This window comes from Oreochromis niloticus, linkage group LG19 (assembly GCF_001858045.2).
Source record: "Oreochromis niloticus isolate F11D_XX linkage group LG19, O_niloticus_UMD_NMBU, whole genome shotgun sequence".
Lineage (NCBI taxonomy): Eukaryota > Metazoa > Chordata > Actinopteri > Cichliformes > Cichlidae > Oreochromis > Oreochromis niloticus.
The window spans coordinates 26,758,973-26,772,938 of record NC_031983.2 but is presented as its reverse complement, the minus strand read 5'-3'; the positions used below and the strand labels follow the sequence as shown (position 1 = coordinate 26,772,938).

Genomic DNA, 13,966 nt, shown 5'->3' with positions numbered 1-13,966 from the left:
GGAAGATACAGACGCACTCATCTGAATTACCATCATCGCACAAGTAAACGTCTAAAGTCATCGTTGTGTCTCTCGCAGGTGTGCAAGAAAAGTTGGGTGTGATGAACAAAGGTTTAGTCTATGCCCTGTGGGACTACACAGCCCAGCAGTCTGATGAGCTCTCCTTCAGCGAAGGTGATGCTATCACTGTGGTGCGTCGCCATGACGACACTGAGACAGAGTGGTGGTGGGCGCGCCTGAATGACCGCGAGGGATACGTGCCCAGGAATCTGCTGGGGGTGAGAGAACCAAAACCAAAACAGCGACTCTGAAAATGTTACAGTGAGAAAGTTAGACATTAGTATAAGAACAGGTACAACTCAAGTTCAAAAAGAGGGATAAGAACAAAAGAGAGTGAAAGACTTCAAAGGAGTCGATGATACTGTGAGTTTTATCTCCTCAGGCAGAGTAGAGTGACCCTGATCGTATAAACACGATCACCTTACTTTAGGACCCAGCTGAGGATCGAAGCCTGTAAACATATTCATATGGTGGCAACAGTTGTGCTATGTAGCAGCAAATCTTAAAATCAACTCTAAGACATACAGAGAGCCAGTGGAGAGAAGCCAGATGAGGGTTTATGTGAAAGTAGGAAGTGGAGATGCTGCTCTCTGGGAGGCAAGAGAGAAACTTTTCATGTGAACCACAAAGAGCAGAGTTGCAGTAAATTGATCAAGAGAAAACAAAAGTGTGGACGACTTGTTCCAAGTCAGATTTTTAGAACAATGGTTTAAGTTTGACAAGGATTTTATTTCAAAGAATAGCCCAGTTTTATTCAAAGGTTGGGGCTGACTGAAATTCTGCTCTGAAGTTTCAAGCGGCTGGCTTCATGTTAGCATATAAGACGTCAAGGACGCTTAGAAAAGATGAGATTTCTGATTTTGAGCTATTTAACTGCAGAAAAGTTTGCCCCATCCAACATAGATGGTGTAAAAGAGCAGCAAGACTATGTCAAGTACCTGTCTGTCCTATGTTCTGTTCAGTTTATGCCACACAGAAAACATGCAAATGCAGGAAGACCATCTTCCCACACAATGCCCCTCAGTCTGCTGGCCTTCAGATGTTCAGGCGCCTTGAGAACATGTTGACATGATGTTGTGACCTCACCTACATCCTTGCTTGCTCTTTCTAGCTCTCTGTGTCTGTCTTGTTTTCTCTGCAGCTGTATCCAAGGATCAAACCCAGACAACGCTCACTGGCATAAAGCCCAGATCAGGAGCCTCATGCTCGCAGAGGGGGCATGCATGCGGGAAAGAAGAGGCAGAAGAAGGAGCAGAATGAGGGGAGGACAAAGATGGAGCCACTTTCTTCTATTTGTGTGGATGCAACAGAGCCACATCGTGATAGATGCAGTGTGTATTTTCACCGAGATGTTGCAGAGCTGACGTAAATTCATAACTCAAAAGTGTTCAGCTGCATGAGAGATGCTGAATAAAAAAAAGAGCATTAAAAAAGCAATTTAAGCTTTTTTTAAGCTCCACCCAGCTTAAAATATGAAACCATGAGCTTGGAGTTATAAAGCTCTGTCTGATATTCTCTAAATATTCTTTAAATGTCGCTTTATTTTTGTACTGTGTTAATTTAAAGAAAAACACAACACCCAGATGGATGTTTATAATGCCAGCCTCATCAGCGACATAGCAAAGGAATGCGCTCTTTCTCAGCTACAGTGGACACCTTCACGCTGCACGGCGTGAAGATTTGTAAATGCAGTAAATTTACAGGCTGAAAGTACGTGTGAGATGTGAAATGTGAAAGTGGAGCTGGAAAGAGGAAAGTGAGGGGAGGGTAAGCAACGTTAACGGGAGTCGGGTTTCGGCAGAAAATGAATCAGAGGAAAAGAGTTGGAAGTGCAACCACAAGACTGTGACACGTGGAAGCTGGGATCTGCATCCACCCACGCACGGTGAAGCAAAAAGGTTTGAAGTCAAGTCAGAATAATGGGCTGTTTCTGAGTTCATAATCTGATATTCAAGCATTTGTCAACTATTATGGGATGAATGCACATTCTCACATGTACATTTGTTCAACTGCCAAAATGGTTGTTGAGGGTAAAGGAGGAGAAAGGAGGAAAAGAGGAAGGAAAACAAGAAAGAGGAGAAAAAGGGTGTGAAAGTGAAGGATGGATGATACTTTTATTTAGAGGAGGTAAAAAAAAAAATGCTGCTAGTTGTTGCATATTTTTCTTCAGACTAAAGATACCGGCCCTCATGTAAAACTGACAATAACCCATCAACTAAAAGCTACTCCGTCAATCTGCTGTTAAGCTCCTGTGGCTGCCCAGAAAGGTGGCTTCAAGGCAAACCCAGCCTCATTCTGGCCTGGGAAAGATAACCTGTGTCAGTGTTAAAATGGGGCTAAATTAGCCGCGAGTGGAGGAAGAACTGCTTCCACTGCTGCTGTGGTCACAGTCCCTGATTTATATTGCTTTATTTAAAACAAAACATTGCTTTCTATTATTATTTTCCTCATTACTAGCACACGCTGCTCCTGTTTCTTTTCATGTGTCAGTGCTGGTGCTGCTCACTGCTGCCACCTAATGTACAGGAAAGGTTTGACACAAAATAAAGCGCCGTTTCCTTCAGCACGTGCTGTGTAAAATATGAAGCAATAAGATGAGTGATGTTTGGTGTGAGAGTGAGATATTGTTCTGAGAAGTGCTTACCATCACTTTGTGTATATGCAAACTGTAACTATACAGCTACTGTACAATATTAATAAAGAAATTATAATCCCTACAGAGAAAAAAAACAATGACTCAGCTCGTTTTTTTTTTTCAAACAATGCACAGCTGGAACAGTTAGTTACAGGCAGACACACGTGAACTTACATAATTACAAGCCACAAGTAATAAACCGTGGACTTTAGAGGGGAATTAAAGTTCAAAGGTCATTCAGGAGAGCCAGCACCGACAGAAAGCTCTTCACTCGTAAGTTTTTTCCAGATTAAAATCCTAAATGCAATCACACTGTGGAGTTTGTTATGTAATTTAACTAAACTCCAATGCTTACCTACAGGTGAACTACAGAAAACTGCCAACCTTTTATTTTGAAATTTCAAAATAAAAACACTTGGCAAACCGATCTGTTGGGAATGTATTAGTTCAAAATCAGTAGAGTTAGTTGGGCAGTTTTCCAGTTTAGTTCTTATTGTTAAACTGTTCACTTCAGTTAGTTTTATTAGTTGGAGTTTAGATTGTATTCATTGTGAAATGGGCGTTATTTGATGAGTTCAGAACTGTACAAAATTACAAAACACTACTAACACACATACTTGTACTCATGTAAAAGCCCAGTTTACATGCGTACCAAAGCTGGCTTAGAGTGGGTGCGTTGACATAGTTGGCGAAACTGATGAATTGTTAAGACATTTTTTAGATAAATTATGTTATTTAGTTATGTTATCTTGTAATTTTATTTGACTAAAATGCTTTTTTCACACTTAGTTTAAGTTTATTTTAGGTAAAAGTAATATAATCTTGTTTCCAGCAGTAAATTCACTTTAAGTTTCTTCAGTCATTGGTTTTAACATAAGCACTTACCTTTATTTTGAAGCAGTGACCGGAAGTAGTCTTGTTACTATTGGATGCTTTTCCGGTACAATGTGTTACATTCCTAGCACATTGTAGCTTCAGGTGAAACTGTAATACATTTTCCAGAAGTAAACAGTTAATTAATTTTTGTTGCGGGGCTCATTCACGAAGACATTGTGACCGAACGTAAGTCAGAGGTTTATATAATGGTTTGTATTTGATATCCCGAAGTACAACGTAGCATTTCGGACGCTTTATGTTAATTATTGCTTTGTTGTGTTAATAAAGTCCCGCTGGCAGACAGGTTTTGCTGCCGCAGAGGCGAGAAGATTGGATTTGTCCCAAATATTTATATCAACAATTACACATTTTTTTCTTTCCTAAAGGGAACTATATGTCAAAGATATTCTTTTAGCAACAAAAAAGATATTTTCAGTATTTTTCTTTAAATTGCATTGGTTTGGTTTTGACCCTTGACCTTTTTTTAAATTATTATTTTATTTATTTATTATTTATTTATTGTGAAATAGTTCTAGAAAAGGCGTGAGATGAAGGCAGGTGATCCGCTGTGGCGACCCCTAAAGAGAGCTGCAGAAGATTAAAGTGAGGAATATAAATACCTTTCCACTTTGGACATTTTATTTTATTGCTGAAAGCCGCACTGCCCATGCTTGGTCACATAATTCAAACGGTGATAGTAGTTATTATTGAAAACGAACCCATGTTCAGTGTAGTTATTCAGGCAATAGACGGGGCACTTTCAGAGAAATACTCAAGAATTCACACATTGGGGTGTTTTTATGTGCTCTTGCACATTTGGTATCAGTGAAAAATGTCAGATTAGGTTTCGAAGGAAGCCAAAGAAAATAATTTAACACTCGGGTTTATCAGGAAAGAAGCAGAAACTGAAGGTGGCAAAAACAATGGAAGGAAGGAAGAAAGTGAAGGATGGTAGTTTTACAGAGTTCGGTGGAAAGTGGGAGAAATGATTTGTGCAGTAAGAAACAGAAGAGACAGAGAAGGAGGGGGGGATGATATTCTCACGGTTACTGATAAAATATGATGCCCACAGTTGATTTTAAACATCAGAAAGATTAAAGTGAAATTACACATGAAAGACAGTCTACCAATGAAAAATGACTCGATAAGAGGTCAGTGTCTTAAACTAATACAAATTCTGCACAGGCAACTTCTTTGTTTCTCCTCTTTCTTCAGCACTGCAATCTGAGAGCTGGTGATGGTTATGCTCTGACTACCAATAAACGTAACAGAAGATGAAAATGTGTATAAAAGATGAAGAACTTTTCCACTCTACCACCCACTTGGACTCTGTGGAGCTTTTACTGGTTCTTTTTCATTGGCATCCAGGTGCACCATGGCAGAGGTTTTCCACCTGAACACACCGCTGCTGGAGAGCATCAACATGTCCAAGAGGGTGGGAACCACTGTCTATCTAAAAATGGAGAACACACAGCCCTCTGGTTCCTTCAAGATCCGCGGCATCGGGCACCTCTGCCAGCAGGTGGGAATCTTTACAGCCCCCCTCACGCATGCTCCCTTCCTTCAGATCCACAGTGCCAGACAGTGACTGTTTAATGTGTCGTTGCAGCTCGCCAGACACTCCAAAGGAGTAATCTGCTCTTCAGGTGACCCCTGTCCTGTTACACATCATATTCTCATTACAATTCAGTGTCGTTAGTGCTTTTCTTTAGTATTGAAGGTGGTGTTTTTTCAGGTGGTAATGCAGGTATGGCTGCAGCATATGCAGCCCAAAAAATGGGCGTGCCAGCCACCATCATAGTTCCCTCCTCCACTCCTCCATTGGTGGTCCAGAGACTCCAGGATCAGGGTGCTACTGTCAAAATTGTAGGCAAGGTGAAGCTCACTGATATGGTGGTTTAAAATCCAGAATTTAGATTTATTTTATCTTTTTTAAAGAAGACTAAGACTCTTATCTTTGCAGGTGTGGGATGATGCCAACACAGAGGCTCTCAAACTGGCAGAAACTGAAGGGCTTACTTATGTTCCTCCATTCGATCACCCCTTGCTATGGTAGAAAACCTCCTCATTAAAGCACAGAGCACCTGAAAACGACTCACTTTCAAACTGTACCTGTGTCCACACACTCACCCATTCAGGAAAGGCCACGCCAGTATGATTGCAGAGGTCACTGCATCTCTGGGTCCCAGCGTGAAGCCCGGAGCTGTGGTGGTGTCTGTGGGCGGAGGGGGCCTCCTGTGTGGGGTCATCCAGGGCCTCAAGGATGTGGGCTGGACGGACGTGCCCATCGTCGCGATGGAGACGGTGGGGGCAGACTGTTTCAATGCTGCAGTTAAAGCGGGGAAGTTGGTCACTTTAGATGACATCACCAGGTTTGAGTTTAAAGGAGTTTCAAAGTTTTTTGCAGTGAAGTGTTTCGAACGTATCCTCATCCGTCCCACCTACTGCCTCTCCACAGCGAGGCTAAATGTCTTGGAGCGAAGACGGCCTGTAAACAAGTCTTCGACTACAGCCAGAGCAGCGAGCTGACGATCATCTCTGAGCTGGTGACCGACCAGCAGGCTCTGCACGCTATCCAAACATTCCTGGGTGAGTGTGTTTCTCTGAATTTGCCTTTAAGCTTGGTGATGAGTGTCAGTTAATGAATCTTTAATTGGTTTTCTTCATATTGCATCACATTTATTCTCACCAAATCCTATTAAGTTGGTGTCCAAATCAGCATGGTAGACTTTTGTTTCTATGCTGTGTGTCCTAATACCTCCGGCTTCCACGGTTACTTTGATAATAAGGAGTATAAAGAAGAGTTTTTGCAGAAAATTAGAAGGTTTTACTCTGTAAAAGACTTCCTATACATAAATGCTTTCATAACCAGTTTTGCTTCCCCGTACAATGTTTTTCTTCACTTTGAGCTGCTGGACAAGCATGTCTTTATGCCCCAGAATGAATGAAATTAACTGCAAACCATACAGGCCTCTGGAAGCCATTTTCTGCCCTCTTGTGGGATTCTTGTGGGCAGAGAAAGTCTAATGATTAATGACAGAGCTACAGCCACGGAAGGCAGTAATTTATTAGCACATTTATTCAAGCACTATACTTGTTGGTACTTATTATTAACTTATACTGAACAACATTAGTTGTAGTTAATTTATCTAATACAACAAAACACATACTAATCTTATATAGCACAGCACTTTGTGAAATATTAGACTAGGGTTGCTTTGCACTATAAACTTAAATATGTAACTAAAGAACACAGATCTGTGCAGCAACACTTTTAATTCTTCCCTCACACATTAATCTTCTCAGATTTATCTGGCTACCTCCAGAGCAGCCTGGTCTCTGTGGTTTGCAGTAAAATCCTGCCTAAATTTCCCTCAGAAAATGATGCAGTGTCACAAAAGCCCCTAAACGTGCTAATTTACCATTTTATAACAGAGTAAACACTTCTCCATTGAGACTTTAAGAAACGTTTTGCTGCTGGTTTATTTGAACTTCATATCTGTATGAAGTCAGGAGCCCCACCCACCTGCTGGTCAGACCTTCTGTTTGCATGGGCCAGCCACTCAGAGGACAGTTTAGGCTTTAAAGACTAGCAACACTTTCTATTCCTCCTGGAGATCCTGAGGTATTCCCAGGCCAGATCTCCCAGATCTCCTCCCAGTTACTGTGACTGGACACCTGCAAAGAGAGGAACTCGGGAGGCATCCTAACCAGATGCCCGAGCCACCTTGACTGGCTTCTACAGAGGAAATGTGAATTGTACAAAGCTTGAGTTGTTTTTTGAATGATTCACGCATGCAAAGAATTTAGGTGAAGGGTCTGAATACCTCTACCTCCAGTAACTATGGCAATGTTCACGCCATGACAAAACTTTTTCATCAATAACTTTTAAGCGTGCTGCTTTGTGGCTTTGCCGAATGGTGGAAAATGTTTGAAAAATTATCCACAACTAAGTGGAAATTGTACCGGAGTTAATGTGATGGTACGCCGGTTGCAGATGAGGAGCGCGTGCTGGTGGAGATGGCGTGTGGAGCAGCGCTGGCAGCTGTCTACAGCGGTGTCATAGTCAGATTACAAAATGAAGGTAAGTTCTCACCTTCCTTCTGTTTTCTTCATACAGGCTGAGACTGTTGAGACCTTCTCAGTTCAGAGAAATGACTTACATCAGTTACTGCTTCTCCTCATTTTAGGCCGTCTGCCAGCTCTCTTGGGCCCTCTGGTGGTGATTGTATGCGGTGGCTCCACCATCAACATGGAGCAACTGACCTACCTGAAGCACAAACTGCAGAGCTAAACTTTTGTATGCGTGCAGGTGTGTGTGTGGGCAGGGTGTGTATAATGATGAAAAACTTCAGTGAATGGTGAGTGGAAGGATGAGCTGAAAAATAAAGAAATGCGCAGTTTTACTGTAAATTTGAAAGCAAAAGTCTCTTTTTGTATAATTTAAAAGTTTATAATATTTTAGTGTGATTATATGTTAAGTAACTAAGATAAATCTCTATAAATTATTAAGTGTTTTAATTTAAATGTCATTTTGAGTAATTATTGCTTAGCATGCAGTGACACAGTTTTGTCACATGGTGGTGTCACAGCTCTCTAATCAAAAGTGCCCCACAGTTAGAAACACTACAGACAAGTGTTAGCTTATCTTTATTCCATTGTATTTGTCAGAAAGTCCGCAGTAAGTCTCAGTGAAGTGCCAGTCACTGTGTTTACCCACATGTGTGTTGACAACAAAATGAGTATTGGTTATAGCAAGAAACAGCACTGATAATATCTCTGCTGTGATCCCTGTGGTGTTCAGAGTGAAAGGAGAGAGCATCAAATATGGGCAGTTTTGATTACATGCAATGAAAAAAACAGTATAAAACCCAGAGCAAAGCAGCAAGATAAAAATAAAGTGTGTGCCATGCGTAACTGAACTCGTGGGTCATTCATTGAAATATCCATCACTGCCTTGTTCCCCCAGAAGCAGCTGATAAGGACACTACACTGCACTGAGGTGTCACAGTTTAGTAAAGTGCTATCTTAAAGAGAACTGCCAAAATAGCAATAAATTGCAAAGAGAGGACTGGAAATTTTTCATATTATAAATAAATACCCATCCATCCATATTCTTCTGCTTATCCAGGTCAGGGTAGTGGTTGAGGTGGATCTTGTCATAGGGTGAGGGTGGGGGACACCTCAGAGAGGTCACCAGTCTTTCGCAGGCCTCACAACTCGCACTGTAAGGCCCCAGTCAGTTGGTGCATTCAAACCCAGGAACTTGCTGTGAGGTAGTGGTGCTAACCACCAAATCAGCTTTATTGCCTTCCTCTGATGTGCATTTCTGACACTCCGCCTGCTCTGCTGAATTTTCATGCACGTGTTACTGCAAATGAAAAATCTGCTGGTCAGGTCGTTTTTGCGATTGGATTGGTTTGGTTTAACTCTTACCTCTAACCCCGACAGCTGGGATCCGGTCCAGCCTGCCACAATCCTGAAGTAGATAAGCAGTAAAAGAAGTTTGTTTTACCTTTTTTAGATAATTTAAAGGCCAGGATTTACTATATTTTACATATAATTTTTAATTTAAGGTGGGTTGCAGGGTGGTTAAACACATGCCCCCCACCCACACACACACACACACACACACACACACACACACACACACACACACACACACACACCAGTATTAACTCCCAGGCTGTTGCTTTGATGTGTTTTAAGTGAAAACAACAGACTTTTGCTTCTGGAGTGTTTCATGTCACATTAAAATTAGCAGTCAGGTCACTTTGTGTTGTGTGTAGGCGGCTATTACTATGGAAACAGCTCCTCGCTGCTCTGTGCAGAGTTCATTTTAACAACTTGTAGATAGTGTTTGCCTGCTCAGCTCTCAGACAGTTGCATAAGATGTCAGGTTCTTCACAAAGAGCACTGGCAGATAATGGACTTGATGCGAACACTTGCATAATCCAGTATATTCCTCTGCATTGTCTGTTCAGAAGCAGCCCGAGCGACAAAAGATTGAATTTTAAAATAAGAACAGCTCCACGTGTAATCTTGTGGAGGTGAAAATGGGAGTTTTTTGTGATGATAAAATGATATTTATGACAGAGGTGCATGTTGCAATGTGGGTTCTGGTTCAATCTGCATTTCAGACAGCCTTTGAGGCATTTGTTATAGTTTTATAATGAAAATATTAGATAGTTTCCTTTGCAGAATTACTGGCAATATTAATAAAGACTTATGCAATCTGCATAGACAGAAGAAAAGCCTGGAAGATTAGAAGGCTGTGGCATTGTATTATTGAAACATCTGTGTGCTACAGGCCAGCAAAACTGCTCTTTTTACAGAGATGATCATGCTTGATGATGATCAGTTAATCAAGTGCATTTGGTGACCAGCACCTGCCTGCTGCTGCTCTTATTGATTCCCTTAGTCGTAGTAGGCGTGTACTTAATTTTTTTAAAGACTGCTTTGCATGACTGAATCATAGTTCTGGTGGCAAAACACCACAATGTCCACAGTGTAGAAGAACACAAACAAACGTTGGTGCTCTGGAGGGGGGGATCTGTTTCTGGAAATTCACTGGCAAAAACTGCATTTTGGGTAAACATTCAAAGGTCATATCATCCTGTGGGTTAGATGGCTGCTCAAAACAAGCTATAGCTGGAGCTCGGTCCCAGATCGCAGCTCTTACGCGTGTATAATGACCCTCAAAGCAGGGTGGGTGCAGGACCAAAAGTGCTCATTTCCCTTTTCATTTGGTGCATTACTCAAAATTGTGCAACACAGCAAAAAACTAATCAGTACTGTGTTTTTATTTTTGAATGTGAAATAGTGAAAATCGTCTTCCTGTTATGCTCCTCTGATCAACACTCTGCTTGGTTTTCAAGGACATCTGTTGCTGAAAATTTTAAAGAGGTTGAAATCTGTCATCACGTCGTCCCTGTCGGATCTAATTCAGTAACAAAGGAGCAAATATAAAAGCAGGTTATCTCAGGATTAGCTCAGACAGCATTAATGTATATGCTTCTCATTCAGCTGCAGTCGCTGGTTGAAAGCAGAAACCAGTTTATTCCAGCAGTAACCCTGAGCAGTCTGGTTAGACTAGGTAAATCCCAGGAGCGCAGTCGACACTTCGCACTTCAAGGTCACACATCGTGCGGACATGATTGTGTTGTAAACGCTGCTCACTGTGACACAACAGCCTCACAGTCCATTCACAAGACTGGGAGAAACCGGTACGTGTCGTCTCACCTGCTCACCTGCTCTGTTAATGGCTGAGGAGTTTTCCGCTCTGTTCCCACATGATTAAAGATTCCTGGTCTGCATCATCCATCTACCTGACCTGCAGCTGTGCTCCCACCTCTGGTGGATGTGATCTGGGAAGCGGGCTTACAGAGGAGCTAATGGACGCAGCAGCCCATTTCTATGACAACAGAAAGCTTTGATGAGCCCAGCAGAGGGCATTTGAACAGAGCTGCGGCTATAAATAGAACAAGTAAACAAGTATGAGCAGAGGAGGTGTCGAGAGCGGTGCATGTCTGTGTTTATGTGTTATGCACGTCTCTACATATGTACATGTAATTTGCACATATTTATTTATGCGATTAATGTCCCATTTATCCTGTCCATTAATCCCCTCCATTTTCCACCCTGTGAAACTCTTGGAAAACAAGCATTTGATGTTAGGTTTTATCCCACCTTATGAACACAGTTTACCACATGTGAACAAAGTCAGTGTAGAAGTATTCTTACAGTATATACTCACCACATCAGCAAACTTACATTTATAGAAATGTACAGATAATATAACTATTTACTTCGAGGTGACTTCACTTCCACTGACTCTAAAAGAAATTATTTAATCCTTTCTCACTGGGATGAAGCTGTTTTGCAGCATTCAGACAAATGAAATAATAAAAATAAAAGAGACAAAATATATTTTTAATTGCAGATTACACACAAAGAAAGGAAGCTTGACATTTTATTTGTCTACTGATTAATGATTTATGTTTGGGCTCTGTTACTTTACAAAGGTCTTGCAACCTGTTTGTCACGTACTGCATGTGGCAGCGTAAAGGTCACAGTGAGTGGTCAGTCCTGCTCGGCTGAGCCGGCCAGTGATCAACATTTTTCATCCCCTTTGTTTTCCCATTGTTGAATGTACCCTACATGCACAGGCTCACTGCAGTGAATGCACTGTAATTGATGTTCATCTCAAAGTGTGCGGCGTCCTGCGAACATGCTGCTTTTAACTCATGCCACACGGCATGAGCCACCGCTCCTTTTTTACTGAAAAACTGTGTTTCTAAAATTAGTAAGAGGAGCAGAATGAGGATGCAGAGACAGCGTGTTATTGATGCCTCGATTTGGGAATGTTTGCTCATGTTTTTTGACAGGGAATCACAAGGTAGAGCTCAGCAGCTGCTGTGCGTATCCAAGGCAACCTGATGACGCCATAGGAGCATATATTGAATCTTAAAATGAAGCTTGATGAGTTTAGGATTTCATCATGGCAACAGGTTCCTATTAAAATACTTGTTATTCAACAGCTGCTCGGTTTCAGGGGCTTTAGGAAAACTCAGATACTTTATACATTTGCATTTTAATTTTTGACAGGATGATTTTAACTACAGTTTAATTTTGATAAAAATGAATAAAGGTTGGTTGAGCTTCATCAGTAAATGGGGTGACGGAAGCCACACAGTGAGCTCAGGTTAGGTCAAATACTCTGGCCACTTTATTAGGTACACCTTGTTAGTAAAAGATTGGATCTCTTCTGCCTTCAGAGCTGCCTTAAGTCTTCATGGCATACATTCAAGCCTCCTCTGGGATTTTGGTACATATTGACATGACAGCGTCACACAGTTGCCCCAGATTTTTCAGCTGCACATTCACAATGCAAATTGGATCTGTGAAGGCCATTTCAGTAGAGTTAACATCAGTTTGAGATGATCTGAGTTTCAAGTGCCATGGTGTGTTTAGAAGGTGATGAGTACACTGTGGTCATAAAGGGATGGACATGGTGAGTAACGATGCTTGTGGTTTTCAATTTTGAGTTCCAGACGTTGTTGTTTATACACAGAAGCTGTTTAAAGCAGGGTATTTGTGGCTTGTAGGATTGTAGTACAATAGAAAATTACAGTATACCCACCACACCCCAGGCAGCAGTGGTTTTCATTTCAATAATGCATGCTGTATGAATATTTAATCTCAGTGCTGTATTTAATACCTGACCTTTAAGATTCACACTGCAGGGAGGCAATGATTTCACACTACACTACACTGTGTAATTGTCGGTAAATCGAGAACAGTTCAGGTGTTCTGATATCTCCTGGAAACTCAAAAGTTTTAACCACGATAACAGAAACGATCAGCTTGCATAAAAACACTGAAAATAACTTATTGCTCCGCGACGGCTGTGACATCAGTGATGATACTGATACCTGCCACTCAGGTGAGGGATGTCAGTGGGCTGTGTGTTGAAAGAAGCTCGTTCTTTGTATCTGAAGAGCTAAGACAAACACTTCATGTTGATTTTTTTTAAAGTGGCAGTCTGAACCAGAGCCCTCCTGCTTTATTTTTCAACCGTCAGCAATTGGTGATAACATCTGAGTTGGTGGGTGAAGCAGCACTGAGTCATGTGAAGCACGACAGAGAAGCACTGCTGAACTGAAAATCAATTTACCAGATGTATCAGGAAAAAAAACAACACCTAAATATTTAAAATGCAGAATACTAATATCTATTCCTTACACTTTACATAAAATTTAAGTAAATGGCATGCAATAATTAGCAGCTGTCAAACCAGCTTAGAGGTACATTACAATCACCTACAGCTGACACCTTTTTATTGATTTCCACTTACTGACCTGTAAGCCACACCATTCAGCAGGTGGAGCCTGACCCACAAATAATCAGTCTTTAGGTTAATCACTTCATTTTTTTTTTTTCTTTTTTTAACCTGTCCCGTTTGGTTCTTTTGCCATCAGAATTATTGTCTAAAGGCAAAGAAAGATGCCCAACGGATTTACTTTTCCAAATGGACCATCCCAGCCTTGCCGTAATGGTCCATTTGATTCACCTTTTATTGTTTATTTTATTTTCACTTGCTGAATACGGGACAGACTTGACTGAGGGAAGGAAAGGGGAGAAAGAAAGAGGGAAAGAAAAACAGCTGAGAAGAGGGACGGGGGAGAAGGGCAAAAACCAAAAACCAACAGAATAAGCAGACAAAAAATACATATATCGATCACCTGGATCACCTGTTGAGAAAGAAAAAAAGAAAGCAAGCAGAAGAAAACGAGAGTAATAAACAACATCACAATGATATATGGGAATATGACAGTAAATACTAAATATTAAACATTATTGTGCAGCACGTGAGATCGACAGCGCACAGTGTGC

The 13,966-nt window shown here is 41.2% G+C and overlaps 2 protein-coding genes and 2 long non-coding RNA genes across 14 annotated transcripts in view; 2 read left to right on the top strand and 2 right to left on the bottom strand.

Annotated features, from left to right (window-relative positions):
- The window catches only part of LOC100705495 (apoptosis-stimulating of p53 protein 1), a 55,752-nt gene extending 53,269 nt beyond the window's left edge, over window positions 1-2,483 (top strand). For all 8 annotated transcript variants that reach the window (XM_005477607.4, XM_005477606.4, XM_005477608.4 and 5 more), the window contains 2 exons: window positions 79-278; window positions 1,202-2,483. In XM_005477607.4, the coding sequence (XP_005477664.1) occupies window positions 79-278; window positions 1,202-1,243 (242 nt within the window). In that variant the 3' untranslated portion in view covers window positions 1,244-2,483. The remainder of the gene's footprint in view (window positions 1-78; window positions 279-1,201) is intronic.
- Window positions 93-3,618, bottom strand: LOC112843109 (uncharacterized). The gene is made up of 2 exons (XR_003215237.1): window positions 3,581-3,618; window positions 93-307 (listed from the first exon to the last, which is right to left on the bottom strand). It is a non-coding gene; the product is annotated as an uncharacterized LOC112843109 (long non-coding RNA).
- Window positions 2,831-8,345, top strand: sdsl (serine dehydratase-like). Of its 4 annotated transcripts, XM_019349037.2 has the most exons (10): window positions 3,645-3,757; window positions 4,102-4,174; window positions 4,940-5,093; window positions 5,181-5,217; window positions 5,307-5,446; window positions 5,535-5,623; window positions 5,710-5,943; window positions 6,030-6,160; window positions 7,569-7,655; window positions 7,762-8,345. In XM_019349037.2, exons 3-10 carry the CDS (start codon window positions 4,947-4,949, stop codon window positions 7,863-7,865), a joined length of 969 nt encoding a protein of 322 aa, XP_019204582.1. In that variant the 5' UTR covers window positions 3,645-3,757; window positions 4,102-4,174; window positions 4,940-4,946; the 3' UTR covers window positions 7,866-8,345. The 4 variants fall into 4 exon arrangements, with proteins under 4 accessions (XP_005477667.1, XP_003446287.1, XP_019204582.1 ...); XM_005477610.4 differs by lacking the exons at window positions 3,645-3,757; window positions 4,102-4,174 and adding an exon at window positions 2,831-2,968; XM_003446239.4 differs by lacking the exon at window positions 4,102-4,174 and having other exon boundaries at window positions 3,611-3,757.
- Window positions 8,221-11,165, bottom strand: LOC112843108 (uncharacterized). The gene is made up of 2 exons (XR_003215236.1): window positions 10,814-11,165; window positions 8,221-9,050 (listed from the first exon to the last, which is right to left on the bottom strand). It is a non-coding gene; the product is annotated as an uncharacterized LOC112843108 (long non-coding RNA).
- Between the last annotated feature and the right edge of the window lie 2,801 nt (window positions 11,166-13,966).